The 19,135-nt window shown below is 35.0% G+C and overlaps 1 protein-coding gene across 20 annotated transcripts in view; it reads right to left on the reverse strand.

The window, feature by feature from the left end:
- Positions 1–19,135, reverse strand: part of crtac1b (cartilage acidic protein 1b) — a 200,994-nt gene that overhangs the window by 140,627 nt on the left and 41,232 nt on the right. For all 20 annotated transcript variants that reach the window (XR_012388861.1, XR_012388864.1, XR_012388870.1 and 17 more), the window contains exons 6-13: positions 17,010–17,144; positions 16,153–16,298; positions 8,015–8,151; positions 5,984–6,066; positions 3,422–3,522; positions 2,616–2,784; positions 768–913; positions 647–689 (exon numbers count right to left, since the gene is read on the reverse strand). Coding sequence is in view for 7 of the 20 variants with exons in the window: in XM_068213109.2 (XP_068069210.1) it covers positions 647–689; positions 768–913; positions 2,616–2,784; positions 3,422–3,522; positions 5,984–6,066; positions 8,015–8,151; positions 16,153–16,298; positions 17,010–17,144 (960 nt within the window). In the remaining 13 variants the exon portion in view is untranslated. The remainder of the gene's footprint in view (positions 1–646; positions 690–767; positions 914–2,615; positions 2,785–3,421; positions 3,523–5,983; positions 6,067–8,014; positions 8,152–16,152; positions 16,299–17,009; positions 17,145–19,135) is intronic.

The raw sequence follows: 19,135 nt of genomic DNA on the forward strand, positions 1-19,135 counted from the left end.
TTAAATACATCTCTGACTGTCACTTTTGTCAGGTGTAATTATAAATTTGCCTATATTTTAGTCACAAAACATACTTCAGGAGCAGTAATGGAGAAGCAGACAGATTTGTGTGTTGAGCATCAGTTAAGACAATGTTAGCACCTGTTAGCTGGAAAACTGGAAAATTGAGCTTTTGCAACTAATTTCATCTTCAGGGTTTAAAATGATTTTTGGAGCAGGATCAAAATTGGTGTCCTAGAGCAAAACTGCAGGTGGAGTGATGACGCGTCGATTACTCTTTATTATTCATAGCAGTTTTCTTATCCTATGAAAAGGGCCTGCTTATTAATTATTTATGACTGAGTGTGCTTTCTGAAGGCTATATCCAGCCTGAAATTACAGTAAATAAAGTTATAGTTATGGTGATGAGCTGCTAGTGGCCCAAAAACTTTGCAAACTACTGTACAGTTTATCAGCTCCCAATATGTCAGTCTTCAGTATCACCTGATCCTCAGTAAACAATTGCATATTAGTAAACTAATATGTCTAACTAATGTCAATTTATTTCTTTAGTAGTTGGCATTACTCTTGATATGTCCACTATCTCTTCTACCTTTTACATTGTGGGATTTATGGCGATGGGAGGTCAAAGGCTTAAAAAACTTACCAGTGCAACGGCCATTTTCATTGAGCTCAAACCCTGGCCCACACTGTGAAAAGAAACAGCACTGGGTGAGTACAACAATTCCTAATCCTAAGAAGTCCTATGAATATGAGAGAGTATTAACCTCGATCTCCAGCGCTGGGGTTGCCTCTTCCTCATTCTCTGGGTAATGGATCTCCATCACTTTGTTCATATCACTGGGTTCCAGAGGCCTGGCCACAGAGCGTCCATCTGGCCAGAAGACTTCTACACTGGTGGCCACATCTTTCCCTGTCAGGGTGGCAAAGCAGCAGTGCTTTCAGTACTTCACCAACACTTTGTCTTTATAGCTTCCCCTCAGGCTTAAAAGACATAATGAATGATTTCTTTTCTTAATGTACAGCTCTCCATGGAAAAATACCATTGTGGAGAAAAAGGGCCCTCCCAAGATGTTTCTAGGCAAAAGCCAGGTTGGAATATAGGCTCTGGTTTGGCACACAAAGTGCTTGAACAAATGCACAAGAATGTGTTCAGTCTCAGCTGCGGGCAGCGTCGTGAGCAGCGAGGCTTGAACACGTCTCATTTGATGTCGGCAGAACCGGTTTCTCATGACTGCCGGTGTGTGGGGTTCATGGGCCAGAGAGTTTCTGGCATAGCAGTCAGTGAGGCATTAAAGCAATGAGGTTCTCGTATGCCAGACCGATGAAATCTGTCTGTTGTTCAGTGGCTGAAATAAGGAGCCATATAAATGGCACGGTGGTTGGAAAGCACTTCATTTAAGAAGCTTTACAGCAGCATCCATTTAGTGACTTCAATCTGATTGTCAGAAACACTTTCTCACAGACATCGGGATGGTAATTAACATAGCCGTTAAGCGAGACTGTCATAGTGATCACGAATGGAGAAATCATCCATTGGAAATGAATGTGGTGGAGGAGGAAGACAGAAGTTCAAAGGAGCAGAAATTAGAAAGGACAGGGTGGCCGCTAGATTTTCCTTCCATTATAGCCTTTAGTCAAGCAGGAGAGAGGCTGATCGCCTTCCCAGTCCTTAATTAAAGAAACATTTCTTAGGTAAACAGATCCACAGGGGCTCCTGGCAAAGCCTGACTGGCACAGGTGCCTCTTGAGGCAAAAAGCATGACATTTTACCAGTAGTTATTGAAAGTTATAGTTTAGCATCTGTGAGGGTTTTATTTCATAAAGGTAAGCTTCAAATTATGCATGTGGAAAATGTTTTGGCCAACTGCACACATTACTACACAAAGTAATAAATAATTATCTGACAAAAAGTGCCACAGTATAAGTAAAACTAATCCCAAACAGTATCACATGGTGAGAAAAGGTTGACATTTCAAAAAATCAATTCAATCAGACTTCTAGGGTTGACATTTTACATCCGTTTTCCAAACACTCTTACTGATAGAAACATTGATGAGTGGTGGTCAAGCACGTATGCACATATTTACAAGCCCTCAGGGTGATCATGTGACCATTGATGGCTATCATTTTGTTTTTCACAGCACATTCAGAACAACTCAAGTTCCAGCTGGCAACCGATTCCTGACACAAATCCATCCAAAAGCTCCCAAATGAAGCCATGTGCCTTCGAGCACCTGTAATATGGCCAAGCCATGGGGAAAAGGTCCCGGTCCGATGCCACCGGCTGCTGCACCTGCAGTCTTCTTTAAGGGCTTCCAGTCTATGAAGATATTGAAGGAAATGACCTCCACACAGAGGATTATATTACTGAGACCCAAAGCCCCCCACTGAACATGACCTGGAGTTACATCATAATTGTTTCTTTGTAATGAGTTAGCAGAGCGAATACTTGTTTTCCGGCTACTCGACGAGCCTTAACATTTCCGAGATGGTGAATGCACTTATGAAATAGATATTGTACAGACTTGGTCAATTTCATAGCTGTTCTTTTCCTAATATGAATTTCTTACAAAGATGTTTTAAGGAGAGACAGTAAAAAAATTAATTCATACCAAATCCAAAGTGAGCTACTGGCTCCATCTCGCACAGGTATCCTGATCCTCCATCTATAATGCGTGTGTGAGGGCCATTTCGCTTGGTGTAGACAATCACCTTTGCTCCACGGGCAAAAGCCCCAAACTGTGTGCGTGGAATTACACGAAGCCATTTATTAGATGAGCCCTGGAATGAAAAATCAATAATGATATGATGAATATTAAACAGCAATTTTCCAGATGCTAAAAAATTTAAATATTCAGAACAATATATGTTAAATGGCAAACAACAATGTTTCAAGTTTAACAAGATAGAATGACTCTAGATCAGAAAAACACACATTTGATATTTTAAACAAGTCTCTCCAAGTCAGAAATTCACTTTTTACTGAGAAATTAAAAAACTCAAAACTCTAAACTTCAACTTATAAAACTACTTCAAACCTTGTAGCTAAACATAAGCCAACAGTTTGTTTACTTTGCAAGTGCTTACTTTTGATTCCCCTAATAGCTAACACAATATAAAAGGTAAACTAATTTAAAAAAAAACATAAAACATTTTAATAATGTAACAACAAATATCAAGTCACAATATAAAGTAGCTTTTGCAATAATAACGGGTACACAAATGAAACCGGAAGTCTCGTCAAGTTTATTCAAGTTAGCTTACAAATGGCCGCGCTCTTAAAAAAATAAGGTATATCTTTTTGCCGTGAAATAAAAATAAAGATGGTGTACATATGAAATAAATACAAAACATATGAAATAAAGTAAATAATCGAACTTAACTCCCAAATTTAAAAGTGTCTGACGCACATTCTCACCTGAGTGACTCGATACACAGAGATGGGTTGTGCTGCACTTTCGCCATGTGTGACCAGAAGATCCAGCAGTCCATCTCCATCAAAGTCAGTCACAGCCGCTCCTAAAACACATATCTGCTCAGACAGCTGGAAACACTTATCATTAATACAAACACATTTAACTTAAACCAGTTCTACAAGAATACATTGGCTTTCATATAATATGATGAATCTGTTAGTGCTGATGTGACAGAACTCGATGATAAATGCCAGTAAATCGCAGCAAACCTGGATTTATAATGCCATCTAGTGGCAGACCGGGGATTTCCAGGACCTTTGGAGGTCATTACATTACTTAGTAATGTATGTTAACCTGAATTTCCAGCACTATTAATCTAGTTTTCAGTGTTACGTGATATCCTTCAGAAATTTGTCTAATAGGCTGCTTTGTAATTACTTATTTCATTAAAAGCAATTAATGTGTATGTAGAAATCACAATATGTTTTTTTTCTAAAATTTTTTCAAGCATTTCGAGTAGATGTTAAGATCTTTTATTTTAGCAATATCTAAATTATCAAACACGTTTTTCTCTATAAAAACAAAAAGTAAACTCCCACCTGCATTTTTGTCAGTGGAGTACAACCAGGGCCAGACAAAATCTGCAAACATTTTTTTCGCCATTTTTGCATAGAATTTTGTACTACATCTGCAGATTTCTGTAGAATAATTTTGAGTATAATATCTAAAAACTAAATACATACAAAATAACTTTGTATTTTTATACATGTTTTACAATGCAATTTAAATACAATTAGATCTTCTTGTTTGTACTTAATTGAAAATTTCCAAAGGGAAAGGCTCCCTGTTATCAAAGATGGTTGAACGAGTTGCTTTATGTCATTCAAATGGAACAAATACGTCTTAAAACTTCACAGAAAAAAAAATTGAAACCACATGGGGGCTAATCTTAAGAATTGGGAATTTAGCAGTTTACGTTTGTAAATCCTCACCTTAATTTCTAACCTATAGTCATGACAGTGGCTTTGTAACAATGTGAGTATTTGTCATCTCTTGTTTATATGTTTATGCTACATATGTTGTGTGTGTGTGTGTATATATTAAGGTTAATTAGGTTAACTAGGCAGGATACGGTAATTGGGCAAGGGATTGTATAACGATGGTTTGTTCTGTAGACTATAGAAAAATATATATAGCTGAAAAGGGCTTATAATTTTGACCTTAAAATGTAAAAAAAAAAAATGCTTTAATTCTAGCTGAATTAAAACAATTAAGACTTTCTCCAGAAGAAAAATATTATTAGTCACACTGTGAAAGTTTCCTTGCTCTGTTAAACATTATTTTTTTAAATATTTAAAAAAAGAAAAAAAATTCAAAGGGGGTTTAATAATTCTGATTTCAACAGTAAATGTCATATGGTAAACAAAGGACTTTAAAAACTGTCATTGCATAATATTTTTATGATAATATTACTAAATTAATTGTAAAAATAATGAATATATTTACACATACAATTGAAGTCAGGATTATTAGGCCTCCTTTGAATTTTTTTTTATATATTTTCCAAATTATGTTTAAAAGAGCAAATATTTCTTCTAGAGAAAGTCTAGAATAAAAGCAGTTTTTTATTTAAAAAAAAAAACATTTTAAGGTCAAAGTTATTAGCCTCTTTAAGCATTTTTTATAATCTACAGAACAAACCATCATTATACAGTAACTTGCCTAATTAACCTATCCTGCCTTTAACCTAATTAACCTTGTTAAGCCTTTAAATGTCACTTTAAGCTGTATAGAAGTGTCTTGAAAAATATCTATTAAAATATTATTTACTGTCATCATTGCAAAGATAAAATAAATCAGTTATTAGCAATGAGTTATTAAAACTATTATGTTTAGAAACATGTTGAAAAAATCTGCTCTCCATTAAACAGAAATTGGGAGGAAAACATAAACGGGGCTAACAATTCAGGGGGGCTAATAATTCTGACTTCAACTGTGTTTACATAAGAAACTAATCAATGATGAGCTAAATAATCTGCAGATTTCCTTGGGTAAATATTCCGTGTGGGCCTAAGTATAACCAATTAATGTTAAACTACTAAGCTGTGCTTACTGTGATAAACAGTTTCTTCAGTTTGACATGGTTCCTCGCCGTGTCCAAGTGGACTATAAGTATAAAGTGTTATGATCCATGACATAAAATGAGAAACTGCACTACACTGCTGACTCTTGGAGTCTGAGGAGAGTTTTTTTAATTACCTAAAGAATAAGTTGTTTTAGCACAGTGGACGACTGTGAGTGTGAGCTTTTTTGATCTCGTCTAAAATGCACAAGGACGGATTACTGTTTACACGACAAATGCAGTGTGGTTATATGCTGAATACATTAAAAATGTCTTTAAAACTTTCTGACAGAACATGCACCTCAGAATTTCTCCTTTGGGTCAAAGTCAAGTTATTTTAAGGGGGAAATCTTAAACCCACCATGTGTAAAACTCAAAGAATTGCTTTACAAAATAAACCATCCTAAATTCGGATGGAATGAAATGGCCAAACACTTCATACCGGTTCCCCGTCCCTCTGGCTCTGCGGCCTCCCCGACGTTCAGCTCCTCAATTTGTGGATCTCCATGCTCTCTCCGAGAAACTCTGCCATGGTAAAGATTAATTACTTACTCAGTTTGCCTTTTGGCTTGAGAGAGCTCCACACAAAGGAACAGTCAAAGACAAATGTACCTTGTCAGCTGCATGTTATACAACAGGTCTCAAAGGAGATATTCATTTACAGGCTCATGAAATCCCTGCAATATTGATTCAGTGAAAACATTTCTGGAGCTAGCAGTTCATACTTTGTGTTTTGATGACTAATAATGCTAACTAAGAGGTTTCTTCATACAAGAAGCTTAAATCTTTGCTTTCTGAGAACTGAGGTCTGGGTTGTTTGGGCATGGGATTAAAAATAAATTTGAAACAATGTTCTGTTTAATGGCTCATCCAGTCTTCTCGTTAGAAAGCAATCGTGTAACGGGTGAGGTCGGATGTAGAGGGAATTTCCCATCAGGTGGAGTTGTGGTTGGACGGGGTTGTGTTTGTGGTCTGGCGGTGGGGTGTTCTGGCCTGTCGTGCTGCCTGGGCTTACCACCAAATGCCCAAAATAGAGAGACACTTTCCATAATTATTTCCTAACTTACAATGTAAATGTTAAAGAAATAACCCGGTTACATAATGATAATGCCATGCTTTGTGAGATCATTTTAATCAAGTAGGCAAATGTATAGAATGCATGACAAATCATTACAGTACAAGCAATACATGTTGGGGAGGTTTAAACAACAATATAATCTGTAGCAATTGTATATATTGGATAGATATATAGATAGATAGACAGACAGACAGACAGACAGACAGACAACCACAATATGGCATTATCATTATGCAACCGGGTTATTTCTTTAACATTTACAATATAAGTTAAAAAAATAATTATGAAAAGTGTCTCTTTAATCTAGGGATTTGGCGGTAAGCCCAGGCAGCATGACAGGCCAGAACACCCCACCACCAGACGACAGACAGACAGACAGATAGAAAGATAGACAGACAGATCTATCTATCTATCGATCTACAGACAGACAGACAGACAGACAGACAGACAGACAGACAGACAGACAGACAGACAGACAGACAGACAGACAGACAGACAGATAGATAGATAGATAGATAGATAGATAGATAGATAGATAGATAGATAGATAGATAGATAGATAGATAGATAGATAGATAGATAGATAGATAGATAGATAGATAGATAGATAGATAGATAGATAGATAGATAGATAGATAGATACAAGATCCAGAAAGCAAAGAGGGTCAAAATGCTCCAGGATTGGCCAGCCCAGTCACCAGACATGAACATTATTGAGCATGTCTGGCGTAAGATGAAGAAGGAATCTTGATGAACTCTGGCAGTCCTGCAGGAACGCTTTCTTTGCCATTCCAGATGACTTTATTAATAAGTGATTTGAGTCACCGCAGAGATGTATGGATGCAGTCGTCCGAGCTCATGGGAGTCATGCACAATATTCATTCTTTCTCCACTGCACCATGACTTTATATTCTATACTGTACATTATTTCTGTTCAGTGACAAGATTTTGTCTAAGCAAAGTCGGACCTTACTGTCTTAAGTAAATAATTAAAAATCAAGGCATGATCATATTTTATTTTGCTAAAATAAGCGTAATCTAGAGGCCTTTGACTTTCACATGAGCCACATCTGAAACCAAATGATCTACTAGAGGGTCAAGTTATTGTTTGTTGTTCCTAAAACTTGAAAAAGCAAGACTTTTGTCAGGTAGTGTAGTGTTGAAGGTTTTCAAATTTCATAGCATTTTCCCAAATATGTGTCAAAATAAGATGTCATCACCAAAAGTATTTCCATTTGCCAAATAAGACTCACAATCACCCCGAAGTTTATGAAACACACACAAGGGTTAAACATACTAAAAAACTGATACAGTGGTATTTTCAACAAATATATATTTAAAAAGAACTCAGAATAATCTATGCATATCAGTATAGTGTTTTAGTACACACTGTACCTGAAGAGTCTGTTGGCTGATGGTCCTCTGTAGGCGATGTTGTTGAAGAAAACCTCCAGTTCATTGTCATTGTCGAAGTCGGCTGCGATAACAGTGCGAACAGGAGATGGCATGGAAAACTTCTGAGTGGCAATATCCTGGTGCAGAGAAAATATCAGCAAATATCACAAATATATCAGACAAACACCAGATTGTTTACACAAATCATTACACAAAAGACTGCCTTTTAAAGGATAACAGTATTTGTCTCTACATACAGTCTCACAAAGCTCCTAGAAAGTGTGCGTGTTTTTCTTTTTCGTTGACAGTAGAGCATCTTTCTTTAAGATTTGGTGAGTTGGATGTGTGATATCAATGACATAAAGATCTGAGCTGCAGGTAAATCACAGTCTAAAAACTTCAGGGAGTGAAAGCAGAGAAAAGTAACTGCAATCGCCACGCTTCAGTAGTGCAGCAACGAGTCATGGAAGAGTTATTGAGCACGCCGGCACTCTCTCAAGTATTAACCCCAATTTTAATTATAGGCCTCATAAAACCAGCAGGTGAAAGCCCATGAAGTGACCTTCTGCTGTCTGGTTGAAGGAGAGGTGATGGCCATCTCTGGACTGGACCCAGGAGATGAGGTATAAATGAGCAGAAGATAGATAGAAAGACAAATTTATAGAGAGAAAGATAAATAGCTGAACTTTATGGCAGATTTCTAGCTAGCTAGCTAGATAGATAGATAGCTAGATAGATAGCTAGATAGATAGATAGATAGATAGATAGATAGATAGATAGATAGATAGATAGATAGATAGATAGATAGATAGATAGATAGATAGATAGATAGATAGATAGATAGATAGATAGATAGATAGATAGATAGATAGATAGATAGATAGATAGATAGATAGATAGATAGATAGATAGATAGATAGATAGATAGATAGATAGATAGATAGATAGATAGATAGATAGATAGATAGATAGATAGATAGATAGATAGATAGATAGATAGATAGATAGATAGATAGATAGATAGATAGATAGATAGATAGATAGATAGATAGATAGATAGATAGATAGATAGATAGATAGATAGATAGATAGATAGATAGATAGATAGATAGATAGATAGATAGATAGATAGATAGATAGATAGATAGATAGATAGATAGATCTCCCACAAAGACCCAGTTCAAAGATAAATTTACTCACCAATTTTATGACTAACACATGCACTTGCACTTACACTGCTGTGCATGTTCAGCCAAAGTTTAATTAACACATAGAATAACTGAGAATCTTAATCACAATGCAATTATACATGGCAAAGGTCACAGTACCCTACGCCAATGCACAAATCCTTCTGTAAGCTCTTCCTTGAGACATTAACCCAGCAATTGACCCCCATAAAACAGCCTCCCGCTGACATTTATCTCTGTGCTGAAGAAGCCAATCACTGCCACTAACACTGGGATCAAACTAAAGCCAAGACTTACACACACAGCGCTGACCCATCCATAACAGCAGTCCAGTCAAACACAATCCCCTGACACATGCTGCTGATACAGAGCGGCAGAGGCTCATAAGTAACTATTGCTGGAAAATAATATAGACACTGACTGTATAACATCTGGTTCATTATAATGATTTTAGTTTAAGGCTTGCATACATAGCCTAATTAAACCCTTAGTTTAATATTAGCAGTGATTTGATTGGTCTCATAACACAAGTGTTTCTCTTTAAAGGGCACCTATGATGCAAAATCAAGTTTTGGAAGCTGTTTGAGCAGAACTGTGTGTAGGTGTAGTGTGTCCACTGTCATATTGGAGTGATATAAACACAACAAGTCTCTTTTTTTTTAATTTCCTGACGCTAAAAAGGGGCCCAAATCTCTGTGATTTTGAGACCCACTGCAGCATGACGTAGGAGTGCAGTTGGGATTAAAAGATCTGTTCAGCTCTTTGGGATCAGCTGCACCTCAAGAATGAGTTTTACAAGTTTAAAATATTTTTAAAACAGAAGAGGTTTGTGATATTCAGCATTATATAATAAATAATATATTTACTATAAAAATATATACAAGAAAATTCTTTTCAACACATTTCTAATTATATTAGTTTTAATAACTCATTTCTTAAAAACTGATTTGTTTTATCTTTGCCATGATGACAGTGAATAATACTTTACTAGATATTTTTCAAGACACTTCTATACATTCTATTAACTAGGTTAATCAGGTTAACTAGGCAGGTTAGGGTAATTAGGCAAGTTATTGTATAACGATGGTTTGTTCTGTAGACTATCGAAAAATATATAGCTTAAGAAGCTAATAATTTTGACCTTAAAATGTTTTTGAAAAAATTAAAAACTGCTTTTATTCTAGCTTAAATAAAACAAATATGACTTTCTCCAGAAGAAAAAATATTATCAGACATACTGTGAAAATTTCCTTGCTCTGCTAAACATCATTTGGGAAATATTTAAAAAAGAAAAATATCTAAGGGGCTAATAATTCTGACTTCATATATAGTATTTTATATATTATTTTAATATTTAATTATTAAAATAAAACTTCTGAGATGCTGATGAATTTCTGCTCATTGTTATTTAATGGGATCCTATTTTACCATTTTTACAAGATGTATAGGTCTTTGCCGTCTCCAGAATGTGTCCTCTAGATCTCTAATCCTTAAATCTCACAAATGTCTCATCTAGAGCTTCAGAAGAGATCGCAAAACCCTTAGGTTTGGCAGAATAAAGTCAGCATTAAATCCTTTTGTCATTTTATATACATTTAATTAATAATTTCTGAAAAGTATAAATTTGTTCTAGAACCACAAAACCATCCGTAATGTTATGGGTTTATTAGGTTTATACATCAGTAAATAAATAAATAAAATAAAAAATGACAAGTTTTTTCCAAAAAAAAAAATTTAAAAAATCCTTCTGCTTCCAGTAATGTATGCAAAAAAAGGGCATTTATCACAGAGTCTTTTCTCCTAGCTATCATCAGATTACAAAATCCTCTGTGAATCCCAGGAAAATAAGGTTCTTGATCTTACTGGGACTAATTACAGCTTTACCAGCTGAAACGAAGGCCAGGGCCCTGTGCAAACAATAGAATAATGATTAGAGAGTAATTGAATACTCTAATCAGACGGCCGATATTATTATTTTATCCTCTTCCATCTTCTGTCGGAAGGATTTAATTATACAGCTCAGAATGTAAGGATCACATTTCATTCTGCATAACAAAAACAGAAAAAAATGAACCCTGCCATTCACATAATAAAAGCAAAACTAGATTAGCATTTCCTGAAGGTAATACTAACACTTGCAGGGCAACTGAAGACAATATTATTGAAATTCTTTTACCTACAGTCAAATCGATCACCTTTAAAAAGATAGGTTATATTTTCACCGGTTTGGTAACACTTTATTTTAGCACGTCCTTGTTAAATGTTTCATGTACTTACTTTAGTAATTACAATTAATTATGCATAATTACATGCATTAAACCATAAACCTAACCCATATTTTAACACTAACCATATAGTAAGTGCATGTAGTAATTATTATAACTCAGTAGATAAGTAAATACTTAGACTGCGACAAGGACACTTTAAAATAAAGTGTAACCAATGGTTCTTACTATTAACACACAACTTTGACTGCCTCAACAAACGTCGTATTTAGTACGTTAAGTTTAGGCATGGGATAGGAGATGTAAAATGGCCATCCAGAATAAAGAAATAATGTGCTTTATAAATACTAATAAACTGCCAAGCTAGTTAGAATTGATACTAAAGTGTTACCAGGAATGTACTGTATACAGGTTTGGAACAACTTGAGGTGAATAAATGCTAGAAACATTTTAATTTGGCGTGTTGCACTGCTGACTCTAATACTGGAGAGAATATATATATAAGTACTGTCTAAAATTACTAATATCTAAAATTTGCATTTTTCTAAGGCTGTTGTGCATAGTTTCAGTAATTGTACTCCTACTCCAAATAATAGGTTATTTTCATTGCCTTTAAAGTGAAAAAACTGAACATAAATATAGGAGGCTAAGAAAAATGCTAATTTTCGAGGGAAATTTCACATGGCACTTAGAGATTTTTGCATCTGAACTCTTCAATTTCCCCTATATACTGTATTCTCGCAACTGTCAGCAGCGCAACACACATAGTATTGCCCATTATAAATGTACACCGTGATCTGATGCAAAAGACATAGACAAAGTTATGAGAGCAGTTTATAGTTTTTCTTTTTCATGCACAAATGTGTTCTTGGAGCTTTGTATGATTCTAGCTGAACCACCGAAGTCACATTTGATAATGTTTTTGGTTCCTTTTCTTGAGTTTTCTAAACGTCTTGTGACTGTTTCTGTCGATGGAGGACGAGAGAGCTCTCTGATTGTATCTAACATATTATTTTGTGGTTTAAAGATCAATGAAGGTCTCAGGGGAATTGAATGACAGGATGGTGAGTTAATAACAACATAATTTTCATTTTTTATGAACTGATCTTTTTACCAGATGCATGGCAATCAGACTTCTCAATATGGAGATGAACGATATGCTGATAATTACGCATTAAGTACGTAAAAAAACATGTCAACTTTTCAGAAAGCCAGAATGTAAGACTCAGCTTTATGTAACAACAATGAAATGCTGGAGCCAAGATGGAGGAACAGCTGAATATAGCTGTACAGAAAAACCCAGAGCTCTGTTGTTTGAGCTGCTGCAGATCTGTACTGTAAATCCATATATCCTTTGCTAAACTTTTATGTTGTCATGAAGACAGTAGCCAATAGACTGTAAAGAAGAGGAAAGCTGCACATTTTCCATGTTTTTGAACTTTTGAAAGTAATTATGCTTCAAATTAATATTACAGTGCGGGAAATACGTAATGAACATATCAAAGTTTTTTTTTTTTTTTCCCCTGGGAGCAATATTTCTAAAGAAGCTGTTAACATGGAATTGAACCAGATTTAGTTAAAACCCAAACAATAGAAATATTTTTAAAAAATAATCATCTGAAAGATGAGTTACTGTTATGTGTAATAATAATGAAATGACATGATGAGAAAGTACTGAACTACTGAAATGTATTTAATACTAATATAAAAGGCTATTTTGGTGATGGCAGCTTAAAGATGTTAAATAATTTGCTCAGGTGTGATTTTTTCACAAACTACAACAGAGTATAAAAATCTTGATGGTTCTATGGGTCTCATCTATCAAACCTGAGCTTTATTTTGTTTTTATATTGGATTCAAGTCAGGTGATAGGCTGGGCAATTCTACAGCTTTATTTTCTTTCTTTGAAAGCATTTGATAGTTTTCTTGGCTGTATTTTGGATCATTGTCTTGCTGAAATGTCCACCCTGGTTTCATCTTCATCATCCTGATAATGTAGATGTTGGATTGAAGCAGCTAATATTAATTTACAATGACAAAGAGAAAATGTTTGCTGAAGAACTACTGAGAAATTTCAGCTGCTGTCTGGGCTTTCACTTCCTTTCTACACCTTTCTTACTTCATGTTTTTAATTAGATTTTCTCTGTGTCATTTCATTTTACTAAACATAACTTTAAAGAAATATGTTTTTTTTTTTTTTTTGCAGAAAAATGGTGGTGTTCAATGATCATTTCCCCAAATGTACATTTTTAAACCAGCATGTGGAAACACATGACTGTAAAAAAATGTTCCTTGAATAATTTGTTTAAAAAAGTCAATCATTTGACCAATTGCAACACAAAAAAAGTATTATAATATTTTTTAAAAAATGTAATTATCTGAAAATGTCAAACATTTCTGAAGATTTGACTTGTAATTGTTTTGTGATTTTTATGTCAGTTATGTTAATGTTAGATGTCAGTTTGATGCCATTTTGACCTCTAGATACTCATCTGACAAAGGTGCACAATGGGATGTGAAGTCTGTCTAATCTGTTTATTTGATTGCTAGTCTAGTTTTGGGCTATTCTTAAATGTCTGTTAGATTTTCACTGACAGCCCAAATTTAGCCTAGTTTTATGCAGGCCATATGTTTAGACATGTTTTAGCCATCTATTAAACACAATTACTTGCCGAGTATGTTATAGTAGTGCAGAAGTCATGGGTTTGCTCTCAGGGAACACACGATGGGAACACATGATTTCATTCATTCATTCATTTATTCATTTCCCTTTATTAATCAGAGGTCTCCACAGTGGAATGAACCGCCAACTTATCAAGCATCTGTTTTAAGCAGTGGATCCCCTTCCAGCTGCAACCCATCACTGGGAAACACCCATACACACTCATTCACACACATGCAGACAATTTTGCTTACCTAATTCACCTATAGCGGATGTTTTTGGAAACAGGAGCACCTGTTGGAAATCAACGCGAACACAGGAAGAACATGCAAACTCCACACAGAAATGCCAACTGACCCAGCCGAGGCTTGAACCAGCGACCTTCTTGCTGTGAGGTGATCTTGCTACCCACTGGGCTATCGTGACACCTCCACTAGATTTCAGTTATTTAAAATTATTTCATTATCTGCCAGAATATTGTGAACTTTCATTAAGATCTGTTTGGTCGTTAACTTTAAATGCATCATTATGCAAACACACAAGGAAATGTATCTGCTTGAAAGACCCACAAATGACAGATTAACATGCTACTTCATCTCCAATAAGGTAGGAAATTAAATATAAATCAAATAAATGTGCAGGATATTCATTTGGACAAGATGTTAAACAGTAACAGAACGCGTGTACCTACTCGATTGAACAATCTGTTAAAGACGCAATTATGATGACAGCTTGCCTGCTCTCCAGTTAAACACACATTTGAAGACAAAATTATTAGCCCTCCTGTGATATTTTACTTATTTTTTCAAATACTGTATCTCCCAAGTGATGGTTAACTGAGTAGACATTTTCACAGTATTTCCTACATATATTTTTTTCTGGGGAAAGTCCTCTATTGGTTTGGTTAAAAATAGGTTTATTTATTTTAAATGTTGTTATGTTACTTTAACTCATTATAATCAGTTAATCAGGTTTCAACTAAATATTTTTACTTATACAAAGTTTAACTTAATATTTTTAGTCAGTTTGACTGATGTTGTGTTGAGATGTCTAGAAAAGTTCGTTTGATTCAAATAAAGGCAGCACAATTTTTACAGTGAAGGCAAGAAGGCAATTTGAACATAAACACTGTACCCCTTCATAAAAATTCACACTTTGTGAATCAAGCATGATGTCAAGACAACATGTTATAAATGCTAATTTATTGATTTGTTGTTAAAACCTTTACGTCTATTTGAAATCCACACATTGATGCCCTTTAGATGCCCCTCTAAACGACATACGCTATTATAATATATAGAGTTTTATTATTATGAAAGCGTAAAAAAAACAGTCAAGATTAGTCCTGATTTGTGTTTTTTACACCAGTGTTAGACATCAAATTGATGTCAAAATCCAGATATTAATCTGACATGATTTATATTTTTTAATAATTTTATTTAATTAAGGTCAATATTATTAGCCGGCTACAGAACAAACTACTGTCGTCCAAGAACTTGCCTAATTAACTCAACTTGCTTAATTAACCGAGTTAAGCCAACACTCTTAGAAATAAAGGTACAGAAGCTGTCACTGGAGTAGTACCTTTTCAAAAGGTACAAATTTGTACCTGAAGGGTTCATAATTGTACCTCAAAGGTACTTTTTAGGTACATTTGGGTACTAATATGCCTCTTTGAGGCACCAATGTGGATTCTTTGGCTACAAATATGTACATAAATTCATCATGACAAAGACAATTAGTGTTACATTTTAACATACAGTAGTGTAGTGTGTTTAAAAATATGTCAAAATATTTTCCTTTAAAAAGCACTTAGAAAATAATAACACTTTCACTGTATGTCTAATAAGATTCTCTTTAATGGTGTGTGCACTTTTTGTTTATAAAATGGTAAATGTTATATGTGTATGTGTATAAGTAGGCAGACAGGATTGCAAAATTAAAATGATTTTCAGAACTGTATCCCTATCCTTAAAGTTATTAGCTTTGGTGTAAATGGGCTTTTCATGTACTTCATTACAGCGATAAAACAAACAAAAACATGATTTTTAAAAAAATCTGCACCTTAAACCTTTTTTTGCGATTGTTGCTGAGCTGCAGAAACAGACGATGTGGCCCGTTCCAATTTCCATACACAATGTCTGTCTTCCCATCCCGGTTAAAATCTGCTAACGCCACTCCACGGCCATGCTGCATCGGGTCATCCACTCCTACAACAACACACACAAAAATATATGTATAACTCCATGTCACTGGGAGGTAGAATAAAAACTATAAAAATGAATATATTAGCTAGATGTTTATATATTTTTCGGTGCATACCCTTTTTTTTAACTAAATCTTTTTTCTTACTTTTAGATAAATTAATAACATCTTTTATATGGAATGGAAAAAAAATATTTTACATGGACACCGTGACCACAGAGGATTGTCATTACCTAACATTCAGTGTTATTATTGAGCAGCTAATATTCAGGCAATGTTTTTCTGTCAAATTCATCAAACGACAGTGACCCTAATTGGTTATCCTTAGAAAACGCATCAAGTCATTCAATCTCTCTTCATGCTCTACTTTGCTCAATTTCTTTGACATCTGAACCTTTATCTAAATATTCTTTAAACCCAGTTGGCAAACACTTACTCAAAATATGGGCACAGTGTAGAAGAAGTTTTGCACTTACAGAACTATGAGTCTATGCCCCATTGCAAGAAATCATAGAAAAAGTCAATGATTACAGTTATGTAATCCAAAATTATTCCAAAAATTATTCAGTACTTCTTATTGGTGTTCATCAAGGCAAATAACTCAAACATGTTCGAAACAAGTCAAAGGTGCGTAAATTATGACAGAACTTTCATTTCATGAACTACCCCTTTAATCTTTTCAAACTAAATCAGGTAAACAGACAGCTCTTTCTCACCCACTTGCGCCGCCACATCAGTGAACGTCCCGTCTCCATTGTTGCGAAACAAGAAGTTCGGACTGTACTCGTTGTCGCAGAAGATATCGGGCAGGGTCTGACTGAGGATCGGGCCGACCACGACCCCCCGTCCCCCTTTAACACACAGCAGAGATGGCCATCATCACCAAACGCAGCACAGAAATCGTTAGAGGGTTTCCAGCTCATTTCCCAGCAGCAGCTCTCTGCTGCTTTTGCTGACACAGACTCCGGCTGCCCATAATCACATTACAGGGAGTGTGAACATGTGCATTTAACCAGCTTTCCTTCAACACATCTTGCCCAGACAATCACTATTCTGCAGCTTTGACCTCTAGTTGAATTACAGCAGCAAGTCATCTTTATTTGTATTGCACTTTTCACAATGCACAGTGTTTCGAAGGGCTTTAAAGAAAACAGTGGCTTTATGTCTAAAAGATTTGTGTGACGTGGTTTTTCAATGCTCCTTTTCTTATGCTTTCCAATGCTATTTGAGCAGAACTGTGAGAGAGAGAGCAACTATTTGACTTGACAAAATGTATTTATTTATTTACAATACTCACTCAGCTGGTTTAGTCCTTGATTTATCATACGTCGCCACAGTGAAATGAACCAACAATTACTCATTAGATATGTTTTTATGCAGTGGATGCCCTTTCAGCTGCATTATTTAGAATACATTTTTACTGAATTAACATAACTTTTTTATTGTTATAGACAGTAAAGATTCAAGCATATAAAATATTAGGATGTTATGAATAAAAATAAAACATTGGGGTGGAAAATATTCCTTATTTGTCATTTTGATGGTATTGAGATGGTATGTGGATAATGTAAACAAAACTGTGGAATTTGAATAAAATAAAATGCTTGTATAATATAAATAAAATAAGCATAATAAAAATAATTAAATGTGTGTAAAATATGATATACAGGTGTGATTAAAATAGTTAAATACAATTTGATAAATTGAATGCATTAATATTATAAAATAAATGTATTTAATTTAATATTGCGATGAAAATATTCATTCATTCATTTTCTTTTCGGCTTAGTCCCTTCATTAATCTGGGGTCACCACAGCAAAATGAACCGCCAACTTATCCAGTATAAGTTTTATGCAGTGGATGCCCTTCCAGCTGTAACCCAACACTGGGGAACACTCATACACTTATTCACACACACACACACACACACACACACACACACACACACACACACACACACACACACACACACACACACACACACACACACACACACACACACACACACACTACTTCTACTACTACTAATTTTACCCAATTCACCTGTACCGGATGTCTTTGGACTTGTGAGGGAAACCGGAGCACCCAGAGGAAACCCACGCAAATGTGGAGAGAACATGCATTGCAAACTCCATGCAGAAACACCAACTGACCCAGCCGAGGCTCGAACCAGCAACTTTCTTGCTGTGAGGTGACAGCACTATTTACTGCACCACCTTGCCGCCGTGATGATAATATTTAAAAATTAAATAAATACAGTGCTCAGCATAATTGAGTGCACCCCATTTTGAAAATGAATATTTTTTATCAATTTCTCAGTGAATATAGGCTATGTATTTTGATGCATTTAAACAAAGCAGATATATTAAACAAATATATTTAGTAAACTAATATTTTAGTAACCAAACTTAATCAGGCTTCAGACTAATGTAATGTATCTGCACAAAATAATATTGTATAGCTTCCTATTAAAATATGAATCTAAAAGATAGATTTGTGAGGGGTGGACTTTTATATGCTGAGCACTGTATGTATAATTGCTAAACACATAAATGGTCTGTTGCTGACTTACTGACTGATTAAACACACGTCTGCCAAATATTAATCTGTTTCAATTGCATGAGAACACTGACGAAGGTCCAGAAAGGAATTTGTAACATGCACTGGGTAATTTATTGCACTTTGTCCAAATAAAATAAAAATTCAAAAAAGACTGATAGTATCTGGACAAGTAATCCTTTTTTACTAATGCATTTTAAGATGAGCTTCTTTTTACCTTGTGATGGATTATATTAATATTATAAACAAAATAAAATATTGCAATTCTAAAGAAATTGACTA

The sequence above is a fragment of the Danio rerio genome, chromosome 13, assembly GCF_049306965.1.
Source record: "Danio rerio strain Tuebingen ecotype United States chromosome 13, GRCz12tu, whole genome shotgun sequence".
Lineage (NCBI taxonomy): Eukaryota > Metazoa > Chordata > Actinopteri > Cypriniformes > Danionidae > Danio > Danio rerio.